This window comes from Sminthopsis crassicaudata, chromosome 1 (genome assembly GCF_048593235.1).
Source record: "Sminthopsis crassicaudata isolate SCR6 chromosome 1, ASM4859323v1, whole genome shotgun sequence".
NCBI lineage: Eukaryota > Metazoa > Chordata > Mammalia > Dasyuromorphia > Dasyuridae > Sminthopsis > Sminthopsis crassicaudata.
This window is the reverse complement of record NC_133617.1, coordinates 13,176,769-13,201,595: the sequence shown is the minus strand read 5'-3', so window position 1 is coordinate 13,201,595 and position 24,827 is coordinate 13,176,769. Positions and strand designations below refer to the sequence as shown.

General features: G+C 49.2%; 2 protein-coding genes across 2 annotated transcripts; both read left to right on the top strand.

Moving 5' to 3' along the window:
* The first annotated feature begins 56 nt into the window (after positions 1-56).
* Positions 57-1,880, top strand: LOC141557860 (coiled-coil domain-containing protein 157-like). The gene is made up of 2 exons (XM_074294180.1): positions 57-188; positions 1,609-1,880. Exon 2 carries the CDS (start codon positions 1,629-1,631, stop codon positions 1,878-1,880), a length of 252 nt encoding a protein of 83 aa, XP_074150281.1. The 5' UTR covers positions 57-188; positions 1,609-1,628.
* Positions 1,881-2,797: 917 nt separating this feature from the next.
* Positions 2,798-24,727, top strand: LOC141557843 (coiled-coil domain-containing protein 157-like). Its single transcript, XM_074294127.1, is given in 11 exon segments — positions 2,798-2,986; positions 3,570-3,711; positions 3,713-3,742; positions 17,314-18,004; positions 20,049-20,126; positions 21,839-22,026; positions 22,864-23,040; positions 23,384-23,552; positions 23,709-23,848; positions 24,251-24,330; positions 24,430-24,727. Coding segments are annotated over 11 exon segments (2,007 nt in total). The 5' UTR covers positions 2,798-2,918; the 3' UTR covers positions 24,674-24,727.
* The last annotated feature ends 100 nt before the right edge of the window (positions 24,728-24,827 follow it).

Here is a 24,827-nt window from a genome sequence, read left to right as displayed (position 1 = left end):
TTTCCGGTGGCTCGTTTTCCTCCCCCCGCACACGCCGGACGTGGAGACGCCGTTGCCATGGAGACGTCCGGGCGGGCAGCTTTTACTCGGCTGGGAGCGGCAGCGAATCTAAGGCGCCGAGGCCGGTGCTCCGGGGGCAGGAGCTGCGGGAACAGTTCCGAGAGCTGCAGCAGCGCTGCCGGAAGCGGGTGAGTCCGAGGGACGGCTCGGGATCCCCCTCCCCCTTCAGACCTCGGGGTTTACAGCCCACCTGGGTCCCGCCCCTTCGCTCCCCTCCCCCACCTCCGGCCCCGCCCCTTCCCTTGGGATCCTTACCTCCCCCCAAGAGGGCCCCCCCAACCGAGGAATCTAGACCCCCATCTTTGGGATCGCCCTTCCCACCTCAGGGAGCACCTGCTCTCACCTGGGAGCCCCGCCCTCTTAGAGGAGCCCCGCCCCCAATATTCCCTTCCCTGGGCGCCCCCCCCCCAGCCCAGCCCTTCTGGAGGAGCCCCTCCCATCTCAGAGAGCACCCCTTCCTCCCTCCCCCCAAAGCCTCCTCCGCCTGAGAGTCCTCTTCCCACCCCTGACTTCCCGCCTTTGCTGTCCCAGGCTCCTTAGCTGCCAGGGAGCCCCCTCAGACTCTCCCCCTCAGGCCCCCCTGCCCCCTTCAGGCCCCCCCTCAGACTTCCCCCTCAGGCTCCCCCCTCAGACTCCCTCCTCAGACTTCCCCCTCAGGCTCCCCCCTCAGACTCCTCCTCTCAGGCTCCTCCCTCAGACTCCCTCCTCAGGCCCCCTCCCTGCGGCCCCCCTCAGATTCCTCTCCTCAGACTCCTCCCTCAGACTCCCCCCTCAGGCTCCCCCCCTCAGACTCCTCCTCTCAGGCTCCTCCCTCAGACTTCCCCCTCAGCCTCCCCCCTGTGGCCCCCCTCAGACTTCCCCCCTCAGGCCCCCCTGCCCCCTTCATGCCCCCCCTCAGGTCCCCCTGCCCCCTTCATGCCCCCCCTCAGGTCCCCCTGTCCCCCTCAGGCTCCCCCCTCAGACTCCTCCCTGCGGCCCCCCCTCAGACTCCCCTCCTCAGACTCCTCCCTCAGACTCCCCCCCCCTCAGACTGCCCCCTCATATGTTCCACTCATATCGAAATATGGTTCTTTTTCTCCCTCTGAGGCTGGGGTTAAGTGACTTGCCCAGGGTCACACAGCCAGGAAGTGTTAAGTGTCTGAGACCAGATTTGAACTCGGGTCCTCCTGAATTCAGGGCTGGTGCTCTGTCCACTGCGCCCCCTAGTGGCCCGGAAATATGGTTCTTAACTTGTTAAAAAAAAGGGGGGGGGCTGTGGGTCACAGGGCTCTGGGATTTGAAGCCGGCAGCTTCACTAATCCCCTTCGCCAGCGTTTACCGGACCGGGCCAGGCTGCACTGTGCTAAGTGCTGGGGGGACACATCCGGGAGCAGGGAGGGAGTCCCACCTTCTGGGAGCTTCTGTTCCAAGGCACAAGGCCGGAGCCCAGGAGGGCGGGGCTGCCTCCCGAGGAAGATGGGAGCTCTACAACCGGGGAGGTGGCCGGAGCCTTGGCCCAGGTGAGCCCCAGGCAGCCCCCGAGCCCCGTGATCTCCTCCCTACCCCCAGGACATCTTGGGGCCTTGGAGATGGCCCATCTTCTGGGGAACCAAAGCTGCATGGACAGCCTGAGGAAGGACATCACGGACCTGCAAGGAGCCATCGTGGACGTCTTCTCCCGAGCGGGGGCAGTGCGCTTCCCCTCGTGGAAGTTCCCTGACAAAGTGTCCTGTGATCTGGACTTGGTCTCTCTCCTGGAACACTACGACCACGTGGAAGGGAACCCCGAGTTCACTCAGCTCTCCCACGTGGTGCTCCTGGAGCTGGTGATTGACAGGTGAGGGACAAGCCACCAGTTGTCCTTAGTGGGGGACACCCCGAGGGGAGGAGGGGAGGAGAGGCAGGCTCCGGCCGGCGTTGGAACTATGGGAGCCTCCCCGAAGGCGAGAAGCCCCCATCAGTGGAGGTGCCCAAGTGGGAATACCAGCGGCCACGGCAGCACAGCAGCTACCCAGCACCAGGGCTCATGTTTGCCGCAAGGGGGCTAACGTGAGGCAGGGAGGAGGAGGAGCCATAACCATCAGGAGAACAGGCCGGACCTGGGGGCAGTGGGTGCGAGCCCCGGGGGCCGGGGCCTGGTGAACAGGGACAGGCGCGGCCTTGGAATGGGAGTGAGCCATCCTGAGGGGGTCCCGCCAAGGCGGAGGCGTGGCCCACCCCCTGCTCCGGGCCTGGCCCTCCTGGGTCTGCTGGTCCACATTCGTTTCTCCTGCTTTCTCGATGGGAAGAACGTGGTTCCGAGAAAATAGCATTGGATACAGAGCAAAGCAAACGGGATCTGGGGCCTTGCGAGCCCAGCGGAGCCTCGCGGACTTGGATCTTTGAGCTGTGGGCCGCCTCAGGAAGAGCCAGCAGCTTTTGATCCTTCATAGACTTCTTGTTTTAATAGAGAACAGAAGGCGGTGAATGTCCTTCCTCTGAGACCGCCCCAGCTCCCTCTGTCCCATTTGCATGGCTGTTTGACTCTCCCCTCCCTCTCCCCCCCCCCCCCCAGGAGGACTCAGTTTTCCATTTCTTTGTGCCCTGGGACTTTCCCCAGGGCTCAGCACATAGAAGTGCTCAGGAAAACCTTGTCGACTTCTTGGACACCCGCAGAACGCAGACAAAGAGATACTGCCTGTTCTCGGCAATCTTGAATCAGGAATCCAACCATGTCAGAATTGGAAGTAGCCGTAGAACATAGAATGTCAAGACCTGGGAGGGGTCTTAGAACAGAGGATGTCAGGGCTGGAAGGAAACCTAGAACAGGGGATATCAGAGCTGGGGGAGGGGCCTTGGAACAGGAGATATCAGGGCTGAGAAGAGCCTTAGGACAGGGAATGCCAGAGCTGGGAGGGCCCTTAGAAATCATTTTCATTGAGATACAGGGAAATTTCGACTTTATTAGGTAAGTATTTGTTGTGTTTGAAGATCTGAATAGATTCAGTTGCCAGCTTAAAGCACCTCTGGTTCTAGATCAAGCTTCTAGTCTACCTGGCCAGGTGACTTGGCAGAGGTCATAGGCCCCATTTCCCACCTGTAGGCTGAGTGGAGGCTCAGGTGGTCCCTAAAGACCCTCATCTCTCCCTCTGCTTGGTTTCAGGCCCAGATGTGCAGGGAGCTGAGCTTTTGTCTCAGAGGGCATAGTTGTTTTTGAGGCTGGGTGCTCTCCAGAAGCCCAGGCACTTCTCCAGCCCCCCCCCCCGGGGTGCCTTGACGACATGGGGTGTATGCGGAGGGGAACCAGGTTGGGGGCATCTGACCTAGATGCTTCGGAGAGGAAGGGTCAGGGTCATTCTCCCAGCCCTGGGGCCGATTTCAGCATCTTCTCTGGATGACTGTCTGGGTATCAGTGGGCAGGTGGGAGCCTCAGGCTGGTGGTGAGGGGGCCTCTGCAGACTAGTGGGGGTGAAAGGCGGGACATCCTCTCTAGACTGTGGTCTCGGCCTGCCCCAGCCCTGGGCCCTCATTCCGCACCTCTTCATCCCCAGGCTGCTGCTGCTGCTCCAGAGCTTTACCAGCTACACAGACAAAATCATCAGCAATGCACTGATCCCCATCTCCCGCGAGGTGGGGCCTTGCATGTCCATTGGGCTCACTGTGCGCAAGTACTGGACCAGCATGCTGAAGCTCGGGGGAACTCTATCGGCAATCACTGCCCCAGGTAGGGCAGCGTGCACTGGGGGTTCGTGGGGGAGGGAGGGGCTGCATCATGTGGGAGCTGTCTGTAAATCTATGACATACAAAACTTAGCCACCTTGGAGAGCGACACACCCCCCTCCCCCATTTGACCACTTCTTGTTTTTTATCCTGGATAAATCAAGGTCTTCTGTGCAGAAGCTTTTCAGTTTCACATAGTCCGAGTTCTTTATTGCAGTTCTTTCTCTGGCTGGGTTAAGAGTAGATCTACTCCTAGCTCGGAGGGACATGAGCTCTTTCTCTTTGTTTTTTTCTTCTTCTGATCTTTAACAGCAAGATTGCATGTCCATTTAGAATGAATTGTGGAGTGTGGTAGAATGTGCTGGTCCGTGCCTAATTTCTGCCAGAATGCTTTCCAGTTTTCCCAGAGGTTTTTAAAAAATAAGTTGTTTTCCAGGTAATGTTTTCTACTTTATCAAATAACAAGCTTTTGAGTCCTATTATTTTCTGATCCTCTTTTGTCTAGTCTGCACCACTGACCTAATCTTTTATTTTGTTTTTTTAATCTGTACTAAATAGTTTGATGATGGCTGCTTTTATAAGTTATAAGGCTGCTATACAGTTTCAGGTCTGGAAGCAGTATTCCTCTTTCATCCCCATTTCTTTTCATCGTTTTCCTTGATAATTAAGATCTTTTCTTTTCCTAATTTGTTAAAAGTTTCATCAAGTTCCTTAAAATATCTTGATAATTTCATTAACAAACATTCAAAGTATAGATTAACTTTGATTCTATTTTCATTTTTATTTTATTGCTATGGCTCAGCCCTGAGTATGGAAATTTATTCAACTCTGAATCCATCCAGTCTTTTGTAGTTATTTGAAATGGAATTTCCCTTTCTATTATTGCCTCTTCGATTTTGCTATTATTATATAGAAATGAGACAGGCAATCCCATACATTTTACATGTGCTACAGTATATCCTAGATACAATATATGTGTATAAAACCAAATTTCTTGTTGCACAGTAAGAATTGGATTCCGAAGGTATAAGTAACCTGGGTAGATAGACAGTAGTGCTAACAGTTTATATTCACTTCCCAGTGTTCCTTCTCTGGGTGTAGCTGATTCTGTCCATCATTGATCCATTGGAATTGGAATAGCTCTTCTCTATGTTGAAGATATCCACTTCCATCAGAATACATCTTCATACAGTATCATTGTTGAAGTGTATAATGATCTTCTGGTTCTGCTCATTTCACTCAGCATCAGTTGATGTAAGTCTCTCCAGGCCTCTCTATATTTCTCCTGTTGGTCATTTCTTACAGAACAATAATATTCCATAACGTTCATATACCATAATTTCCCAACCATTCTCCAATTGATGGGCATCTATTCATTTTCCAGTTTCTAGCCACTACCCAAAGAGCTGCCACAAACATTTTGAGCAAGCCATCATATCTTTAGCAAATAGGGATAGCTTTATCTACTCCTAATCTATTTATACCTTTAATTTCTTTTTTCTATTGCTAGTATTTCAGAATTGTATCAAATAATAGCAGGGGAATGGACATCATTGTTACTCCCTTATTTATTGGGAAAGGTTCTAGTTTATCCTTATTGTCTGTAATATTTGTTTTGGTTTTAAATAAATGCTTTTTATGATATTTTAAAATAGGTTCCTACATGCCTATACTTTGTAGGTTGGGGTTTTTTGTTTTTGGTTTGTTTTGTTTGCTTGTTTATTTCTTCGGGTTTTGTTTTGTTTTGTTTTGTTTTTAGCATAAATGATCAGGGCTTCATTGACAGCTATTTCATTTAAAATTTTTGAATTTATATGCATTAATGATATTGGCTGTATTTCTTCTTCTATGTTTCATCCTTCCCTGGTTTAGATATTAAGACTATATTTGTTGGGGCAACTAGGTGGTGGCATGGATAGAGCACCAGCTTGAAGTCAGGAGGACCTGAATTCAAATCTGGCTCAGACACTTCCTATCTGTGTGACTCTGGGCAAGACACTTAACCCCAATTGCTTCAGCAAAAAAAAAAAAAAAAAAAAAAAAGACTATATTATGTGTCCCAGAAGGATTCTGGTAGGGTGCTTTCTTTATCAATTTTTAAGAATAATTTGTATCATATGGGTACTACTTTTTAAAAAAAGTTTGATGGAATTCTCCCATCAGAAGCAAGAGTTCTTTTTTTCCCCCTTCTTTGGTAGTTCATTTACAGTTATATCAATTTCTTTTTCTAAGGCTGGGCTATTTAAGATCTCTATGTTATCTTCTCTTAGTTTGTATATTTTTACATTTTTGAAGTAACATTTCTGTTGTGTTTCCAGTTTTGTTAGCATAGCATTGTGAATAATAGGTTTTTATTATTCCCTCAAAGGGGATGAATTGGTCTCAAATCCAAAGAACTTCCTTGGAAGAATTAAAAAATGATTTTAAAAATTAAATAAGAGAGGTAGAAGAAAAATTGGGAAAAGAAAAGAGAGTTATGTAAGAGAGAGTCAATATCTTGGTGGGGGGAGGACAAAAATTGATTAGAAAAAGCAGTTCCTTTAAAAATACAATTAATCAAATGGAAAAAAAAATTCAATGAAGAAAATAACACCTTTAAAAATAGAACTAGCCTAATGGAAAAGAAGATACAAAGAAGAAAAGCATATATTAAAAAGTAGAATTGGTCAAATGGAAGCTAATGACAATGTGACATCAAACAAAATGAAAAGAATGAAAAAAATAGGAGAAAATGTAAAATACTTCATTGAAAAACAACTAACCTGGAAAATAGATCCAGGAGAGATAATTTAAGTATTGGACTATCTGAAGATGGTAATTTAAAAAAAAAAAAAAAAGAGAGAGAGCCTTGTTAGCATCTTTCAAGAAATCAAACTGCCCTGATATCCTATGAGCAAAGGGTAAAATAGTTGTTGAAACAATGTATCAATCACTTCCTGAAAGAGAACCTACGAGGAAAACTCCAAGAAATATTGTAACTAAATTCCAGAATTAGCAGATCAAAAAGAAAATACTGCAAGCTACCAGAAAGAAAGAATTGAAATATTGAGGAGCCATAGTCAGGATTACCCAGGACTTAGCAGCTTCTACATTAAATTATCAGAGAGCCAGTGATAGATATTCCAGAATGCAGAGGAGCTTGGAATACAACCAAGAATCAACTACCCTACAAAACTGACCATAATCTTTCAGGGGAAGAGATGGACATTTATTTATTCATTTGTCTTTTTGTTTGTTTGTTTGTTTGTTTGTTTTAATTTGGAGATCATTTTCCCAGTGCCATTATTTTTTTATATTTTTATAATAGCTTTTTATTTTTCAAAATATATACAAATATGTTGGATTTAACATATATTTCTACCATGTTTAACATATATTGGACTACTTGCCATCTAGGGGAGAGGGTAGAGGAAGGGGAAGAAAAATTGGAACACAAGGTTTTGCAAGAGCTAATGTTGAATAATGGCCCATGCATATGTTTTGAAAAATAAAAATCTTTAATAAAAAAAATACATGCAAAGATAGTTTTCAACATTCAATCTTGCAAAACCTTGTGTTCAGTATTTTTTTGAGAAAGATATTTAATGAAATAGGGGACATACAGTCATTTCTGACAAAGAAACCAGAACTTAACAGAAAATTCGATCGTCAGATATAAGACTTAAGAGCAGCATAAAAAGGTAAACAGGAAAGAAAAAAAAACCCACATTATTTAAAGATTAAACTGTTTACATCCTTACATGCAAAAGATGACACTTGTAACTCTTGAGAACTGTATATTAGGACAGTTACAAGGGTTATATGTAGACAGAGGATGTAGTTATAAGTTGACTTTAATATGATATTTAAAAAAAAAACATTAAGGAGTGGGAAAAGGTGGAGAAGAGAAATGGGGAAGTAAAAAAGGGGAAATTAGGTCACATGAAGAAGCACAAAAGACCTGTTACCCTAGAGGGAAAGAAGGGAGGAAGATAGCATTGTTTGAACCTTCATCTCATCAGATTTAGCACAAAGAGGAAATTACATACAGGCTCAGTTGGGCTTAGAAATCTATCTAGCTCTGTAGGAAAATAGGAAGAAAATGGAAAAGAAAAAGAGGAGCTAGATAGAAGAGAGGGCAGAAACAAGGAGAAAAGGGGTAAGAGAAGGGAGGAGAGGTGATAGAAGGAAGGGCAGATTGAGAGGGAGGGCAGATTGAGCAAGAGGGTGTCAGAAGCAAAACCCTGGTGAAGGGGGACAGGGTGAAAGAGAGAAAAAAGTATCAGTGGGAGAAAATAGGATGGAAGAATAAAATTAGGAGTGAAACAAAGTTGCCCACATATCACCATTAGTATTCAATATTGTATTAGAAATGTTAGCTTTGGCAATAAGATGAAAAAGAGATTAAAGGAATTAGAGTAGGTAATGAGGAAACCAAATTATCACTCTTTGCAGATGACATGATGATATACCTAGAGAAACCAGAGATTCTACTAAAATGTTATTAGAAATAATCTGCAACTTTAGCAAAGTTGCAGAATACAAAATAAATCCACATAAATCATCAGCATTTTTATACATCCCTTACAAAATCCAACAGCAAGAGATACAAAGAGAAATTCTTAAATGGAATTTATTAACTGTAGATAGCATAAAATATTTGGGAGTCTACCTGCCAAGGAAAAGTCAGGAACTATATGAACAAAACTACAAAACACTTTCCACACAAGTAAAGTCAGATCTAAACAACTGGAAAAATATTAAGCGCTCTTGGATAGGTCAAGTGAATATAATAAAGATGACAATATTACCTAAACTAATTTATTTAGTGCTATACCGATCAGACTCCCAAGAAACTATTTTAACGACTTAGAAAAAATAACAGAATTCATCTGGAAGAACAAAAGGTCAAGAATTTCAGGGGAATTAATGAAAAAAAAAATCAAATGAAGGTGGCTAAGCTGTCCCTGATCTAAAACTTTATTACAAAGCAGCAGTCACCAAAACCATTTGGTATTGGCTAAGATATAGACTAGGCGATCAGTGGAATAGGTTAGGTTCACAATCACAGAACAAAATAGTCATCTATAGTAATCTAGTGTTTGACAAATCCAAACCCAACTTTTGGGATAATAATTCACTATTTGACAAAAACTGCTAAGAAAATTGGAAATTAGAATGGCAGAAACTAGGCATTGACTCACACTTAACACCATACACCAAGATAAGATCTAGGCGTAAAGAATGAGATTATAAATAAATTAGAAGAACATAGTATAGTTTACCTCTTAGACCTGTGGAGGAGGAAGGAATTTGTGACCAAAGAAGAAAAAATAGAGATCATTATTAATCACAAAATAGAAAATTTTGATTCTATCAAGTTAAAAAGCTTTTGTACAAACAAAACTAATGCAGACAAGATTAGGAGAGAAGCAATAAGCTAGGTAAACATTTTTAGAGTTAAAGGTTCTGATAAAGGCCTCGTTTCCAAAATATATAGAGAATTGACTCAAATTTATAAGAAATCAAGCCATTCTCCAATTGATAAATGGTCAAAGGATATGAACAGACAATTTTCAGATGATGAAATTGAAACTATTTCTACTCATATGAGAAGGTGTTCCAAATCATTGAGCAGAGAAATGCAAATTAAGACAACTTTGAGATACCACTACATACATTTCAGATTGGCTAAAATGACAGAATAAGATAATGACAAATGTTGGAGAGGATGTGGGAAAACTGAGACATTGATGCATTGTTGGTGGAGTTGTAAATGGATCCAACTATTCTGGAGAGCAATTTGGAACTATACTCAAAAAGTTATTAAGCTGTGTATCCCCTTTGATCCAGCAGTTTTACTACTGGGCTTATATCTCAAAGAGATCCTGAAGGAGGGAAAGGGACTCACATGTGCAAAAATGTTTGTGGCAGCCCTTTTCATAGAGGCTAGAAACTGGAAATTGAATGGATGTCCATCAATTAGAGAATGGCTGAGTAAATTGTGGTATATGAATGTGATGGAATATTATTGTTCTCTAAGAAATGACCAGCAGGATGAATACAGAGAGGCTTGGAGAGACAGACTTACATGAACTGATGCTAAGAACCAGGAGATCATTAGACACTTCAACAAGAATACTATATGATGATCAATTTTGATGGACAATGAGAGGATCAACAATGAGAGGATCTATATCATATCCATTTGATCAGTAATAAATGGAACCAGCTACACCCAGTGAAAGAACACTGGGAAATGAGTGTGGACCACAACATAGCATTTACACTCTTTCTATTATTGTTTCCCGATATTTTTGTTTTTCTTCCCAAGTTATTTTTACCTTCTTTCTAAATCCTATTTTTCTTGTGCAGCAAGATAACTGTATAAATATGTATCCATATATTGTATTTAACATATAAACATATTTAGCATGTATGGAACTACCTATGATCTAGGGGAGGGGATGGAGAGAAGGAGGGGAAAAGCTGAAACAGAAGTTTTTGCAAGGGTTAATGTTGAAAAATGACCCATGCATATGTTTTGTCAATAAAAAGCTATAATAAAAAAAAAAAAAAGAAAGAAAGAAAGAAAGAAGAAAGAAAATAGGATGGAGGAAACTGAATGTGAATGGGATGAACTCTCTCACAACACAGAAGCAGATAGCTGAGTGGATTAAAATCCAGAATCCTATGATACGTTATTTACAACAAACACATTGGAAGCAGAGAGATTCACAGAATAAAAGGTAAAAGCCTAGAGCAGGATATGTTATGTTTCAGCTTAAATGAAAAAAAACAAAAAAAAAAAAACAGGTGTAACAGTTCTGATCTCAGACAAAGCAAAAGCAAAAATAGATCTAATTTAAAGAGATTAAAAAAAAGGAAACTATATTTTGCTAAAATGTACCATAGACAATGAAGTAATATCAACTCTAAACATGTATGAACCAAGTGGTATACCTCCAAATTCTTAGAGAAGTTGAGTCAGTTGCAGAAAGAAACTAGACAGAAAACCTATTCTAGTGGAGAGCCTTAATAACTCTCTCTCTCTTTCTCAGAATTAGATAAATCCAACCAGAAAATAAACAAGAAAGGTGTTATGGAAGTGAATAGAATTTTAGAAAATTGTTATATGCTAGACCTCTGGAGAAAACTGAATGTGGATAGAAAGGAATATGCCTTTTTTTCAGTGGTACATAGCACCTACACAAAAATTGACCATATATTAGGGCATAAAAATCTCACAGTCAAGTGCAAAAAGGCAGAATGCATCCTTTTCAGATCATGATGCAATAAAAATTATATGTTATAAAAGGCTATGGAAAGATAGATTAAAAACTAATTAGAAATTAAACAAATTTTATAAAAGTAAGTGTCAAAAACAGATAAATACTATTATCACAAAAAAGTTCCATATGGTGCTGAGAAATATGTATATTCTTTTACAGTTCCATTAAAACACCAAAAATATTTTAGCTCTAATTTAGCTCCAGCAATTTGTTCAATTTATATTTTCTGTTATATCTGTCTTTCTGTTAGACTTATCCCAAAATGAGAGACATTGAAATCCCCTGACACTGTTATGTTGCTATCTTTGTCTTATTGTAGGTGAAATAATATTTCTTTTATGTATTTAGATACGAAGACATTTGGAGGGTTTAAGTTGAATGGTGATATTAACTTGTTGTCTAATGTCAGAATAATGTAATTTTCAGTCCCAAGTTTTTAAAATGTATTTCTAGTAAGTCATAGATTGTGAGGTTTTGTTGTTGTTTTTTTTTTTTTTTTAAATACAACCTATCATTCTTTTTCTTGGATTTCCTCTCCATGTTTAAAGCTACTTGCCCCACACCTTCTGTAAAAACAGTACCAGTTCCCATTTATTTTAGCTTAATTTATTTTAAAGTAGCCTTACTCCCACCTGTTTTCTTCCCATCACCTTCCTTTTCCTCCACCTCCTTTTATTTTACTTTATTTTTTCCTGAGGCTGGGGTTAAGTGACTTGCCCAGGGTCACACAGCTAGGAAGTGTTAAGTGTCTGAGACCAAATTTGAACTCGGGTCCTCCTGAATTCAAGGCTGGTGCTCTATCCACTGCGCCACCTACCTGCCCCCTCCATCTCCTTTTATTGGTCTTTCTCTACTTTTGGAGTTTTGCTTGTTCCTTTTTCTTTCTTGCCCTTAAGTAGTTTTAAATATTTTCTTCTCTTTTCCCCCCTCTGGTTAAGTAGCCAATGAAAATTCCCCTTCCTCTTTAATTTGTTTTGTTTATTGATTTTAAATTTTTTATTTTCTTCACCTTTTCTTTCTAAAAGGAATTTCTTTTCTTTTGTTTTCTTCACTATTTATTGTCCCTTTCTGACTAAAGTTTTATTCTTTGATTCATGGCTCTTATCCTTATTTAGTCTTTTGTTCTCGGTATTTCTTGTGAAATTAAAAGTTTTGAGGTATCTATTTTTGGGTTCCTATAAACAGTTTCCCAGTTTTCCGTTTTCCTTCTAATCTTGACATATTAATTTTGTTTGTGCAAAACCTTTTTAATTTAATATAATCAAAATCCATTTTGCATTTTATAATGTCCTCTATTTTTTGTTTGGTCATAGATTCCTCCCTTTCCCAAAGATTTGATAGGTAAACTATCCCTTGTTTTCTTCCAAAGAGTTTCTATTATGATCCCATGCCCCCCCATTATGATCCCATGCCCCCCTTTTTCTGATTTCTGAATGGGCCCCCTTTTCTTAGAAATACCATTACCTGATGGAGAGCATATTTCCTTAGGGAAGAACTCTTCCTATGTTTTTGATTGTACAATTCATTATTGATCTTTGCCCTCTCTTTGGTAATTTTTTTTTCTCCTATTTACCTTTCAGTCACCTCCCATTCCTCTGAGTATCAGTTGTTCTCAAGACTCTTGATTCCTCTTCTCTTAGAGCAGCATGTATAGGCTATCTCCATCAGATTCATTGCAGATCATACCATTGTAAGAGCTCCATCTCCTTTTATTGATCTCCTTTCTCCAGTAGAAGCATTCTTTTCCCCTTTTCCAATTCCTTCCTTCTCACCCATTCTCTTACAAATTCTCTTCCTGAGAGATTCAGGAATATTTTCCCTCCCTTGTTAGATTTTTTTTTTAAGCAATTGGGATTAAGTGACTTGCCCAGGATCACACAGCTAGTCAGTGTTAAGTGTCTGAGGTCGGTTTTGAATTCAGCTCCTCCTGACTCCCGGGCCAGTGCTCTATCTATTATACCACCTAGTTACCCCTATTGACTTGCTAAAGCAAACCATTGTACATTCTCCTCCATCTTCTTCCTCCCTTTCTTCCCTTTTATGTGCCTTCCCATCCTATAATTAGGTCCACAAAAAACAATGATTCAATGATAGGCAGAAGGTTGTGAAATTTAGCTCATGTTTTAGGCCTGTTTCTACATCTCTCGTATTTGACTTTTGTTTTAACCTTGTCTCCTGAAGTATATTCATTCATTCATTCATTCATTCATTTATTTATTTATTTTTAATTATTAATTTATTTTTTAAAAAATTTATTAATGTTATAATTATAAAATTAAATTTAATTAATTTTATAATTATAACATTTTTTTGACAGTATATATGCATAGGTAATTATTTACATTATCCCTTGTACTCCCTTTTGTTCTGAATTTTTCCCCTCCTTCCCTCTACCCCTTCCCCTAGATGGCAGGCATTACCATACATATAAAATATGTTATAGTATATGCTTGGTACTATATATATATATATATATATATATATATATATATATATATATATATATGCAGAACTGAATTTTGTTGTTGTTGTTGCAAAGGAAGAATTGTATTCGGAAGGTAAAAATAACCTGGGGAAAAAAACAAAAAATGCTCACAGTTTACACTCATTTCCCAGTGTTTCTTTTCTGGGTGTAGCTGATTCTGTCCATCATTGATCAATTGGAATTGGATTAGCTCTTCTCTATGTTGAAGATATCCACTTCCATCAGAATACATCCTCATACAGTATCGTTGTTGAAGTGTATAATCATCTCCTGGTTCTGCTCGTTTCACTCAGCATCAGTTGATGTCTCTCCTGTTGGTCATTTCTTACAAAACAATGATATTCCATAACATTCATATACCATAATTTACCCAACCATTCTCCAATTGATGGACATCCATTCAATTTCCAGTTTCTAGCCACTATAAAAAGGGCTGCCACAAACATTTTGGCACACACAGGTCCCTTTCCCTTCTTTAGTATTTCCTTGGGATATAAGCCCAGTGGTAGCACTGCTGGGTCAAAGGGTATGCACAGTTTGATAACTTTTGGGGCATAATTCCAGATTGCTCTCCAGAATGGTTGGATTCTTTCACAATTCCACCAACAATGCATCAGTGTCCCAGTTTTCCCACATCCCCTCCAACATTCATCATGATTTGTTCCTGTCATCTTAGCCAATCTGACAGGTGTGTAGTGGTATCTCAGAGTTGTCTTAATTTGCATTTCTCTGATCAATAGTGATTTGGAACACTCTTTCATATGAGTGGATATAGTTTCAATTTCATCATCTGAAAATTGGCTGTCCATATCCTTTGACCATTTATCAATTGGAGAATGGCTTGATTTCTTATAAATTAGAGTCAATTCTCTGTACATTTTGGAGATGAGGCCTTTATCAGAATCTTTAACTGTAAAAATGTTTTCCCAATTTGTTATTTCCCTTCTAATCTGGTTTGCATTAGTTTTATTTATACAAAAGCTTTTTAATTTGATGTAATCAACATTTTCTATTTTGTGATCAATAATGATCTCTAGTTCTCCTTTGGTCACAAATTCCTTCCTCCTCCACAAGTCTGAAAGATAAACTATCCTATGTCCCTCTAATTTATTTATGATTTTTTTCTTTATGCCTACATCATGGATCTATTTTGATCTTATTTTAGTATGTGGTGTTAAATGTGGGTCCGTGCCTAGTTTTTGCCATACAGATTTCCAGTTTTCCCAGCAGTTTTTGTCAAATAATGAATTCTTATCCCAAAAGTTGGGATCTTTGGGTTTGTCAAACACTAGATTGCTATTTTTATTCACTATCTTGCCCTGTGAACCTAACCTATTCCACTGATCAACTAGTCTATTTCTTAGTCAATACCAAATGGTTTTGGTGACTGCTGCTCTATAATATAATTCTAGATCAGGTACAGCTAGACCACCTTCCTGAAGTATATTTAGAAAAAAATCTCTGAATAGCTTCTCGGTTGTTAATTTGTTGGTGGTTGTGGTAATGGTGATTAGTATATTTATTTGCTTTTTTTATATTTCTGTTGTCTGGACTGCTTAAGTAACAAATATTTTCTTCAAGTTTAGTTTTATTTTTGGGAGTTTAGAATATTTCCTTTCTTTTGAACATCGATTTTTAAAATATCTGGTTAGGTTCATACAGAGGAAGACAGGGTGAGGCTTTATTTTGAGCTCCTTAGCTCTTTAGAATACATTATTCCATTCCCTCTTATGGCTTCTGGTATTTGCAGATTAGTCTTGTGTTATTTGGATTTTGTTTCCATCATATTTTGAAGGTCTTCTAATCTCTTGCAGTATTTTTTGTTTGCTGGTGGAAATGTTGAATTTAAATTAAGAGGGTGCAACTTTTTTTCTAAAAAAAAAAAAAAAAAAAAAAAAAGAGTTTTTTCTCTCAAGGTAATCTGTGGATTCTCTTAATTGTCATTTTGTCTTTTACTTTCAGATGCTCCAGGCAATTTTCATGTGTCATTTTTTATGTTGTGATGTACAGGGTTTTTGACTTGTGTTCTCCTCGAGACCTTTAATCCTTAGGTTGTCTCTAACATCCTTCTTCAAGATCAGTGTTTTGCTTGCACGGAGAGCATTCTGTCTCTTCATGTTACTGCTTTTTGCTCATCTTCTTCCAGGTCATTCCTTACTTCTGCCTGACTGCCTTCCCAAACAGTCTCTTTTGTTTCTTTGGTGAGACTTGGTACTTTAGCTTCAGGTTTTTTATTCTGCCGATTATTTCTGCCGTGCAAGCATAAATCCGCTCCCACAAGTCTGACTTTTCTCTTAAGCCCTTTAGGAACATCCCTGCTATGGATCCATGTCACAGATGCCTGAATTCTCAGCCCTCATCTAGAGGCCCTTTGCTCTCCTGCTATTAATGTCTTTCTTCTTGGCTCTTTATGTTTTTGTCATTGTTTTATGTCATTGACTAAGTTTTCTTCCTCCTGAGAATTTTGGAAGTTCCAATCTCTCTATTTCATCCTTTTGCTGACTTTGACTCCCTTTCCTTTCCTTTTGTGGCAGTTTCCCTGGACCTCAAACTGATCTCCAGACTTATCCCCGTCTTTTCCCTTGCTGGTCATTCGTGGCTCAGGAGTACCTTTAGAGACTCCTGCAGGGACAGAATTGGTCCCAAGGGATGCTAAGCTCTTGCCCACAGCCTTGGCAGAGGGCCACAGAGAGCTCCCAGGACCCCCTAGGGCCACCCCTCTGTGACGCAGAGCAAGGCTTCCTGCCGTGGCCATGGCCTGAGCAGGTTTTTGCAGGAGATGCACAACTGAATCCTGCTGCAAGTCCATGGCATGGATTGCACAGCCCTCACACCAATGCAGGGGGCGGGGAGGGATTAGGGATCATTGACACCCCCCACCCATGGGTGTTTCATTGGGTTTTTACTTTGTTGGGTTCTTGGTGCTCCAGACTAGTGAAACAGCTGAGCATTAGAGATAATCATGAGGGGCAGCTAGGGGGCGCAGTGGATAGAGCACCGAGTTCCAATCTGATCTCAGACACTTAACACTTCCTAGCTGTGTGACCCTGGGCAAGTCACTTAACCCCAGCCTCAAAAAAAAAAAAAAAAAAAAAAAAAGATAGTCATGAGACAAAATGTCTCCCCCTTCATCCCACTGGTCCCTCAAACACGAAATATGCCCAACAGCTTTCACGGGCTTCCTTTCGGTCCAGACTGCTCATTCTGGCATTCAGCACCCCTCCCCAGTTGGTACTGCCCATCCTTTCTGGGTTCTGATGTCCCAGCCAGAGGGCCCCCAACCTACAGCCAGGAGGGACTTGGGGACCACCACACCCCCACCTCCTAATACAAAGGTGATGGATGTTGGACATGGCGCTCTTCCCATTAGGGGCTGCAGTGAGGGCCGTCTGCAAATGAGGTACGCTTACAAAGGCAGGAGGCTCCCCTCTCCTGGCAGGATAGGGCAGCAGTGATTCTCCCCATTCTCCAGATGGGGTCACTGAGGTTCTCCCTGATTCCTACTCCAGGTCCCAGGCTCCCAGATGCACAAGCCAGCCTGACTTCTTCCCAAGGCTAGGGTGGGCCCCCCCCCCCCCCCCCGCTGAAGCGGCAGAACTTGGGCCATCAGACCCTCGCTGCTTGTGGGGCTGGCAGCCAGCACCAGGGGTGCAAAGGAGGGCCAGAATCTCTGCTTTCAGAGGGAGACCCCAAACCAGCTGGAGGTGGGGCCCAGGGAGCACGCTGGGCTTCTTGGGGACCCTCCTGCCGCAGGTGATGCTCCCTCCCCGACCCGGCCCTCTTCCCTCACTTCCTCTTTCTCCGTTATCCCCTTAACAGAAGAAGACAAAGCCGGAGGTCTCCCTGCTCCTCCCCAAGCAGAGCGAGCTCTCCAGGACCCACCGCCTCACCTCCAAGCTTGAGGCCTCCAGAGGGGGCAAGCACAAGACCCCCGAGACCCCGACACCACCGGCTTCCTGCTCTGGGACACCCGTCCCCTCCTCACCCTGCCGGTCTCGGGATGCCAGCTCCCCCAGACCCTCGGGGCCTGCCGCCTCCCCCAGGACCAGCCGCAGCGTCCACAGCCAGACCGTGGACTCGGCCTTGATCCCTTGTGATGCCTGCAGCAGCGTCCAGCGGAGCCTGTGGGAGGTCAGCAGGGCCATCGTGGGCCTGTGCGCCAGCCAGAACCTGCCCTCCTCCCTGGACAAGTTCCAGCACCTGCTGCAGGGGACCATGGGCCAGCAGCTCATGTCGGTCACGGACCTGAGCTACTGGGCAGCCGAGCAGAACAAGGATCTGGCTCGCATCAGCAAGCACCTGGCCGCCCTCATGCAGGCCGTGGGGCCCCTGCGGACACAGCTGGCCGAGGCCGAACGGCTGCAGCGGGGGCTGGAGCAGCGGCTGGAGGAACGGGACCGCGAGCTGCAGAAGGAGCGGGCCGAGCAGCAGCGGCAGCGGGCCGCCCTGCAGCAGGAGCAAGAGCGGGCGCTGGCCAAGCTGGGGGCTGAGAAGCAGGCCCTGCTCACAGGTTCTCAGCAGCCCTCGGGCCCCCACCCTGCCCCCCTCCTGCCCTGCTCTGGACCTCTCCTCCTGCCCTCCCCCCGCCTCCTGCCCTCTCCCCACTCCCCTCCTGCCCTCCCTCTAGCCACCGACCCCTCAGTAGCCAACCAGAGGGGCCATCACAGGTTAGCCTTGACCAGCTGGGAGAAACGCAGTCTCACTTGAACTTCCCTGGGCCTCAGTTTCCTCATCTGGAGGGGAAGGGTGTTGTACCCATAGCCTCAGAGCCCTTTCCAGCTCCAAGCCAAGGCTCTTGGGATTCTGAGTACTGAGAGGGGGTCAGGAGAGGGCCCCAGGAGGCTGGGAGAGGCCGGGGCTTGGTTGTACAAGGGCCAGCTCAGAACTAACTCCCCGGGGGAGGGCCCAGGATGTCACCAGAGGGATCCTGGATCTGGATCCAGATGGGCCCTTGCCTGTCTAAGAACGGATGATTCCAGGGTCTTGGGAGGAAGCAGAAGGAGGCTTAGAGATGAGGGCCTCCATCCTTGGCTGAAACGGGGCGTCTTTCTCCAGCCTTCCTGGAGAGCCCCGGCCTCTGGCTCCTGCATAGAAAGCGGGGGGGTCACCACTTCATGGGGGGCCCTCCTTGGCCATTGACCCCAGCTGCAGGCAGCCCTGCCACCCCCTGGGTCCTGGGGGACTAACAAGCAGGCCAGGGCACAAACGGGGCTTGGGGGCTCAGAGCTCACCCAGCTGTTAGTGGAGGCTGGGGCTGGCAAGCTCAGGGTCCCGGGACGCCCCTTCCATCCTCCCAACGATGACCTCCTCCCTCACCCGTCACCCTGCCTGTGGGCACCCCCCACACACACACACAATGCAGGCCCGGTTCTGAGGCAGGCGAAGGCCCGAGGTCTCTGGCCGCTCTGGCAGGGTGAGCTCTGCCCGTGGGCCCGCCGCTGCCTGCCGCCGCTTCCTCTCCTGGACTCGGGGCTGGTCCTTGACCTTTACCTGTTTGTGTCAAGGATCCAGAGAACCCTGAGAAGTGACGAGAAGGAAGCCATCCCCCCAAGTTTCTCTGCTGGTGGTTCTCCATCGGCATGGAACCCGGAGGGGATGGTGACAGGTCAGCCCCGGGTCAGGCCCTTTTCTGTCTGAAGCCACATACCCAGGGGTGCTCGGGCCCCGGGGTCAGCCCCTGTGGGCCGGGTTCTTTTCTGTCTGTCCCCAGGGGTGCTTGGGCCTCCTTGGCCTGCAGCCTCCTTGTAATGTCCTCCAAGGAGGAGACGTGTGTGAGTGCTCTGCCAGCCCTGAGGCTCCTGGGGATGATGAGAGACATCAAGAAGGGGGAAGGGTGTAAGGACTCAGCCCTCTCTAGCCCAGGAAGTGCTCCTCCCACCCCCACCTTGCTGGGGGCAGCTGCTGTGAGCACTGTACCCATTCCACAGAGAACCCTGGGGCTTAGAGAGTCCCACAGGGAGGAAGGTGCAGGATCAGGATTTGAACCCGGGGCTCCTGACCCAGGGGGGAGTGCTCACAGAGCAGCCTGGCCTGCTCCAGCTTCCCGCCCAGACACGGCTCAGGGCATCCAGCTTCTGGGCTTGGGATAGCCCCTTCTCACTGCCTTTCCCTCCCTCGGTGAACTGGGCCTTTGTGCATCCTTAGAAACCGCCAGAGCCAGTGGGTCTGAGCAGGGAGGCCCTGTGGGCATCAGAGCTGGGGAGGAGGGGCGGCTAGAACAGGGGATGTCAGGGCTGGGGGGTTAGAACAGGGGGTGTCAGCTGGGAGAGAATGAGAACAGGGGGTGTCAGGGCTGGGGGGACCATGAGAACATCCCCATCCCCATAATCCTCGTGGTACCTCGGATCTCCACTTGCCCTCTGCTGAGGGTCCCACAGTGGCCTCTCTCTCCCTTCCTTCTGGAAGAAACATCAGAGATCCTTTCATTGTCCGTGCTCCCGCTTTACAGATGAGGAAACAGGCTGAAACGGGAAGAGCGCTGTCCAAGGTTCCCCAGCAGGGGGTGTGGGGAGATGAGGAGGGCCTCGGCTCAGGCGTTTCCTTTGGATCTTTAGAAACGAGTCTCCTGAAGAAGAACATGGCAGCCCTGACCGAGGAGCTGAAGCAGTACCAGGACACCATCCAGGACCTGGGTGAGCCTCTCCTCTGGGCCTCGGCCCCCGGTCCGTCCTCCGGGCCGCTGCCTCTCTCCAGCCCGTGGGGGTCTGGCGGGCTGCTGAGGAGTCCGCAGGTGGCAAAGCATTAACCTGGCCTAGGTGCTTATGGGCCTGTTTGTTCTGGGCTCTGGGATGGAAAGATGGGGAGGAAACTGAGGCCACATTGAGGAAGGCTTGGGAGTGGAGGCTGGCAGGGAGTCAGGGAGGCCAGGAGGCCGGGGAGCCGCAAGAAGAAGAGGGGCCTCCGGAGCAGGGAGAGTGCGTGTCCCAGAGGGGCTCCTGCTGCAGAGTTGGGAAAGGGCTGCCTGGGGCAGCAGCCTCCAGATGAGGGATGACAGCCTCCCCAGGAAGCAGAATGGAAGGCCAAGGGAGGTTTAAAGGAGAAGGGCCGGGATCCTGGGCTGGGCTGGCCTCCCACTTGGCCCTCCGGCCTTCCTGGGTTTTTAGGAAAAGGTTCTTCCCTGAGGCCGGTTAGAGATGGGACCCCAACGTGTTGGTGGGGAGCGAGGGGGCCGAGCCTGGGGCCCTGAGCACAGACGTGGGGAGGGTTGCTGAGAGGAGGGGGAGGGGGGGGAGAAAGGGGAAGAGGAGGGGGGAGACAAGGAGAATGGGGAGGAAGAAGGGGAAGTGGGGGAAGGGGAGGGAATAGAAGAGGAGGAGGAGGAACAGGAGAACAGGCAGGACGGGGAGGGGAAAGGGGGGGGTGGGAGGCAGTGGTCCCTGGGCGCCGGGCTCACTGACAAGGCTCCTGGGCCTGTCTGGGCCGGGTGTGACGGGGCGGGGATGCGCTGGTGAGCAAGGGATGGGGGAGAGGGGGTCTCCTAACAGAGGAACAGAGGCTTCCCTGGGAGGGGGGGGCCGGCCATGGCCTTTGTCTACTGGGTTCTATAGGGGAACTCTGCCCTTTGCTCCCTGGGGGTCGCCAAGATGCTCCCAGGCCCCCTCCCAGGGAGTGGGTTCATGTGGAGAGGCGCGCCGGGGCTTATGGGTAATCCATCACGCTGCCCCCCTCAGGACTCTGAGAAGCACAATCCTGGCTTGTGGCCCTTGGGGGGAGGGGCCTGGAGGCGCAGAGACCAGGCCCTTGGGCCAGCGCCATGGGAGTGGGCGGGAGATCCACAGAAAGTTGGGGCCCAGCCAGGAGGGGCTCTGCAGAGCCCTCGGCATCGGCGGGAGTTTGCTGGGCAGCGGGGTGCCCCGGCTCAAGCTGGCCTCCAGGAGGCCGGCTGTGGAGGATGGCCTGGGCGGGCATGGGTGAGGGGCTCCGGGAGGGGAGATTGGGGGTGCGGAAACTGGGGCTGACTAGAGGCGTTGGGTGAGTGTGAAGGCGCTTTAGGGCTAAAGCCAGGAAGGGCGTCCAGTGAACCACAGCCAGCTTCGGGGGGAGGAGGCGCTGATGGGGCTCGCTGAGGGCAAACCATCCAGAATAAGCCGGAGCCCGGGAGAACAGCACAGGAGGGGCTGGGGGGGCGGAGATGGGGCCAGGGACCTCCAGGAAGCCCCCCCGTGGGAGGGTGAGCTGCCGCCTGCCCTTGGGACCCCCGCTGGGGGACAGCCGGGGAGGAAGGACATCCATGAAGGGAAGGGCCCAGAAAACGGGCGCCATTTGTGGCCAGGGTCACGGGTCGTCTGGTCCCCTCCCTTCGTCTGACGCCCTCCCCAGGTGACCCTGTCCCTGGGTCTTCCAGAGGCCAAGAAACAGCAGATGGTGGAGGACATGAGCCACATGGTGAAAAGGAATGAGGTCACCCAGCTGGAGGCCCGCGTGCAGCTGCTGACCGGGCGCCTGGAGAACGCCAGCCAGCAGTTCGGCTGGGCCAGCACCGAGCTGGACAAGGAGAAGGCCAAGGTGGACAGCATGATCCGGCACCAGGAGGTGAGGCTGGGCCCGGGGCGGCCGTGCAGAGACAGCCACTGCCCCTGGGGGCCGCCTCCAGCCTGGCAGCCTGGCCTGCTGCTCGGAAGCCCCGTCCGCTGCCCTCGGCCGGCCCTAGCGGGCTCTTCCCTGGGGGTTTTCCTCCTCCTCCCCACTCAGCCCCGTGCCTGGTTATGGGACCCTAGGGGACCCCGGAGCAGGCCCCTTCATCCTGCCAACTTGGGCCAGACTTGAGGCAGCCAGGCCCTAACCCAGGGAGGGGGCAGGGCCAGAGCGAAGGGCAGAGGGATGGGGGGGGCATCACTAGAAGTGTGGCCAGGGGAAATCCAGGACACCCGGCCCAGCTGGGGTTGGGGGAAGGGGTGAGAATGGGCACAGGGTCCAGGCTGCTTGGTGGGGAAGGGCCCGGGACAGGCCTGCAGGCGGCTGGGCCAGAGGATGCGGGACGAGCCTTCTCAGCTCCGCCACCAGGATGGGGGGGCAGTGATGGGCCTGCACTGAGCCAGCCGAGGGGCTGGGCAATGAGGGGACGTCAAGGAGAAGCCCAGGGCTGGGGGACTTGGCTGAGGGGGGCCCAGTGGCCACAGTCTGTGCTAGGGCTACCCGCCTTGGCCCCCGAACCCTCCACCTTGGAGGCCCGCTCCTCTTGGGGGCTCTGCACTCCGGCCACCAGAGCCCTCCATCCTGGGGCTGGCCCTGGTTTTGTCCACAACCCCCTTCCCGCCAGGCCCTGCTTCTGGGCCCCCAGCTCCCTCTGGGCTTCAGGTGGGGTGAGCCACGGGGGCCCCTGGCCGAGGCCAGAGCACCCGCCCAGCCCCTGCCCTTGGGGTCCCTCAGTCTCTACAGGCCAAGCAGAGGGCCCTGCTGCAGCAGCTGGACAGCCTGGACCAGGAGCGCGAGGAGCTGCGCACCAGCCTGGAGGAGGCCGAGATGCAGCAAGCGAGCCTCGAGGGCCAGCTGCAGGCCGCCCGCACGGACAGGGAGCAGGCCGAGGTCCAGCTCAAGGCCCATCAGGTGGGCGGGCCCAGAGGCCAGGGTGGCTGAGAGCTGCGGCCTCCCCCCTGCTGTCAGAGGCAGGGAGGCTGGAGGCTCCGAGGAGCCCGAGGGACTTCTCCTCCCAGCCTCAGGAATGGGGCCAGTCCCAGGCCTTTATGAGCCTTCAGGCCACAGCCAGGGTGATGCTGCTTCCCAGAGGACCCAGGGTGGGGCAACAAAGGCCAAGGAACAGGGTGTCCGACAATCAGCGTCCTTCCATCGGGGGCCCACTTGGGGCAGAAAACTGGGGTCCCTAGCGGTGGGAGCAGGGCGGGTGGACTTCCCTCTCCCCGGCCCACGCCCATCGCCCCCCGCCCCCCAGGAGCTGCTGCAGAGCCTCCAGCAGGAGAAGCAGAGCCTGGAACGGACGGCGGAGGAGCTGCAGGTGACCGTGTGCAAGCTGGACAAGGCCGTGCAGGAGCTGAAGGAGCGCGAGCGGCTGCTTGTGGCCTTCCCCGACCTCCATGTCCCCAGCGAGGCCCAGTTTGAGAGTGAGAGCCGGGGGGGGAACTTGGGGGGAAGGCAACTCACAGGGTGGTCTCCTGGCTCTCCTCAGTAGAGGCGAGGGTGGGAGGACCCAGGGGCCCCCAGCCGCTCTTGGCCGCCCATCGGCTCTCAGGGCCCGCGCCACGCATGTTGCCCCCCAGGCTCCGGGAACGTGGCCGAGGACATGAGGCGGCAGGTGCAGGCCAACGACATCCGCATCCGCATCCTGGAGGAGGAGAACGGGCGGCTCCGGGCCACGCTGGCCAAGCTCAAGGAGGCGGCCCAGCAGGGAGACCTGCGGGTGAGGGCCCGGCCCGGGGGAGAGACCGCCATGGAGGGCCGGCCATGGCGGGGGGGGGGGGCGAATGCTCCTGCGGGGGCCAGGGCCACTGACCGTCCTCTCCAGCAGAGGACCGGAGGGCAGGCCACAGGGAGGGTCCCAGGGTGGAATTTCAACCCTGTCTGCTGACTCTCGAAACCCCAGGGAGAGTCTGGGAAGGAGCATTTTAAAAGGGTGGCCAGGTCCCCCAGGGAGACATTGGGGGGGGCCAGCTCCAGTCCAGTTCTGTCCCTGGCTCCCCATGTCTACTTCCTCTTGAAAATGTGTGGGGGCAGGAAAAGGGGGTTGGGCTAAGCCCCTCCCAGCCGTGACACCCCCAGTTCTAAGCCCCCTCCCACCCTGACCCTCCACGGTTCTCCCCAGCTCGTCCCAGAGGCCCAGCTCTGGTCTTCACCTCCTCAAGCGCCCCAGCCAGCGGGCCATTCCCGAAGGCCTTCTCCGAGGTGAGGGTCCCAGTGACCATCTGTGGGCTGGGGGGGACAGAGAGGGGCCGGGCTGGAGCCTGTGGTCACTGTGCTCCCCTCCCTCTCTGCTTGCTTCAGCGCCTCGGCCAGCCGCCGTGACCGCCCCACCAGCAGCCGCCCCAGCAGCGAGGGCAGCCTCTGCCGCGCCCCCCGGGCCCCGACCGCCCGGCCCAACGCTCCCCCGGTCCCGAGGTCGCCCCGCTCCCCCTTAAGCGTCACGGGCTCGTCCAAGACTTCGAGCAACAACGTGGCCTACATGGAGCTCCGCGGGAAGGGCAGTGGGAAGCGCCACTTGTCCAGCTCTGCGTTCCTGCTGAGGTAGCCAGGGTGGCCCAGAGACTAATCAATAAAGCCTCCGGCCTCTGCCTTCCCACCAGCAGCCGCCTTGGCCCAGTGTGCACGGGGGGAGGGGGGGCAGGGGGCCCACACCGGGCAGGGCAGAGCCCGGGCCCGGACTGGGCCACAGAGCCAGAGAC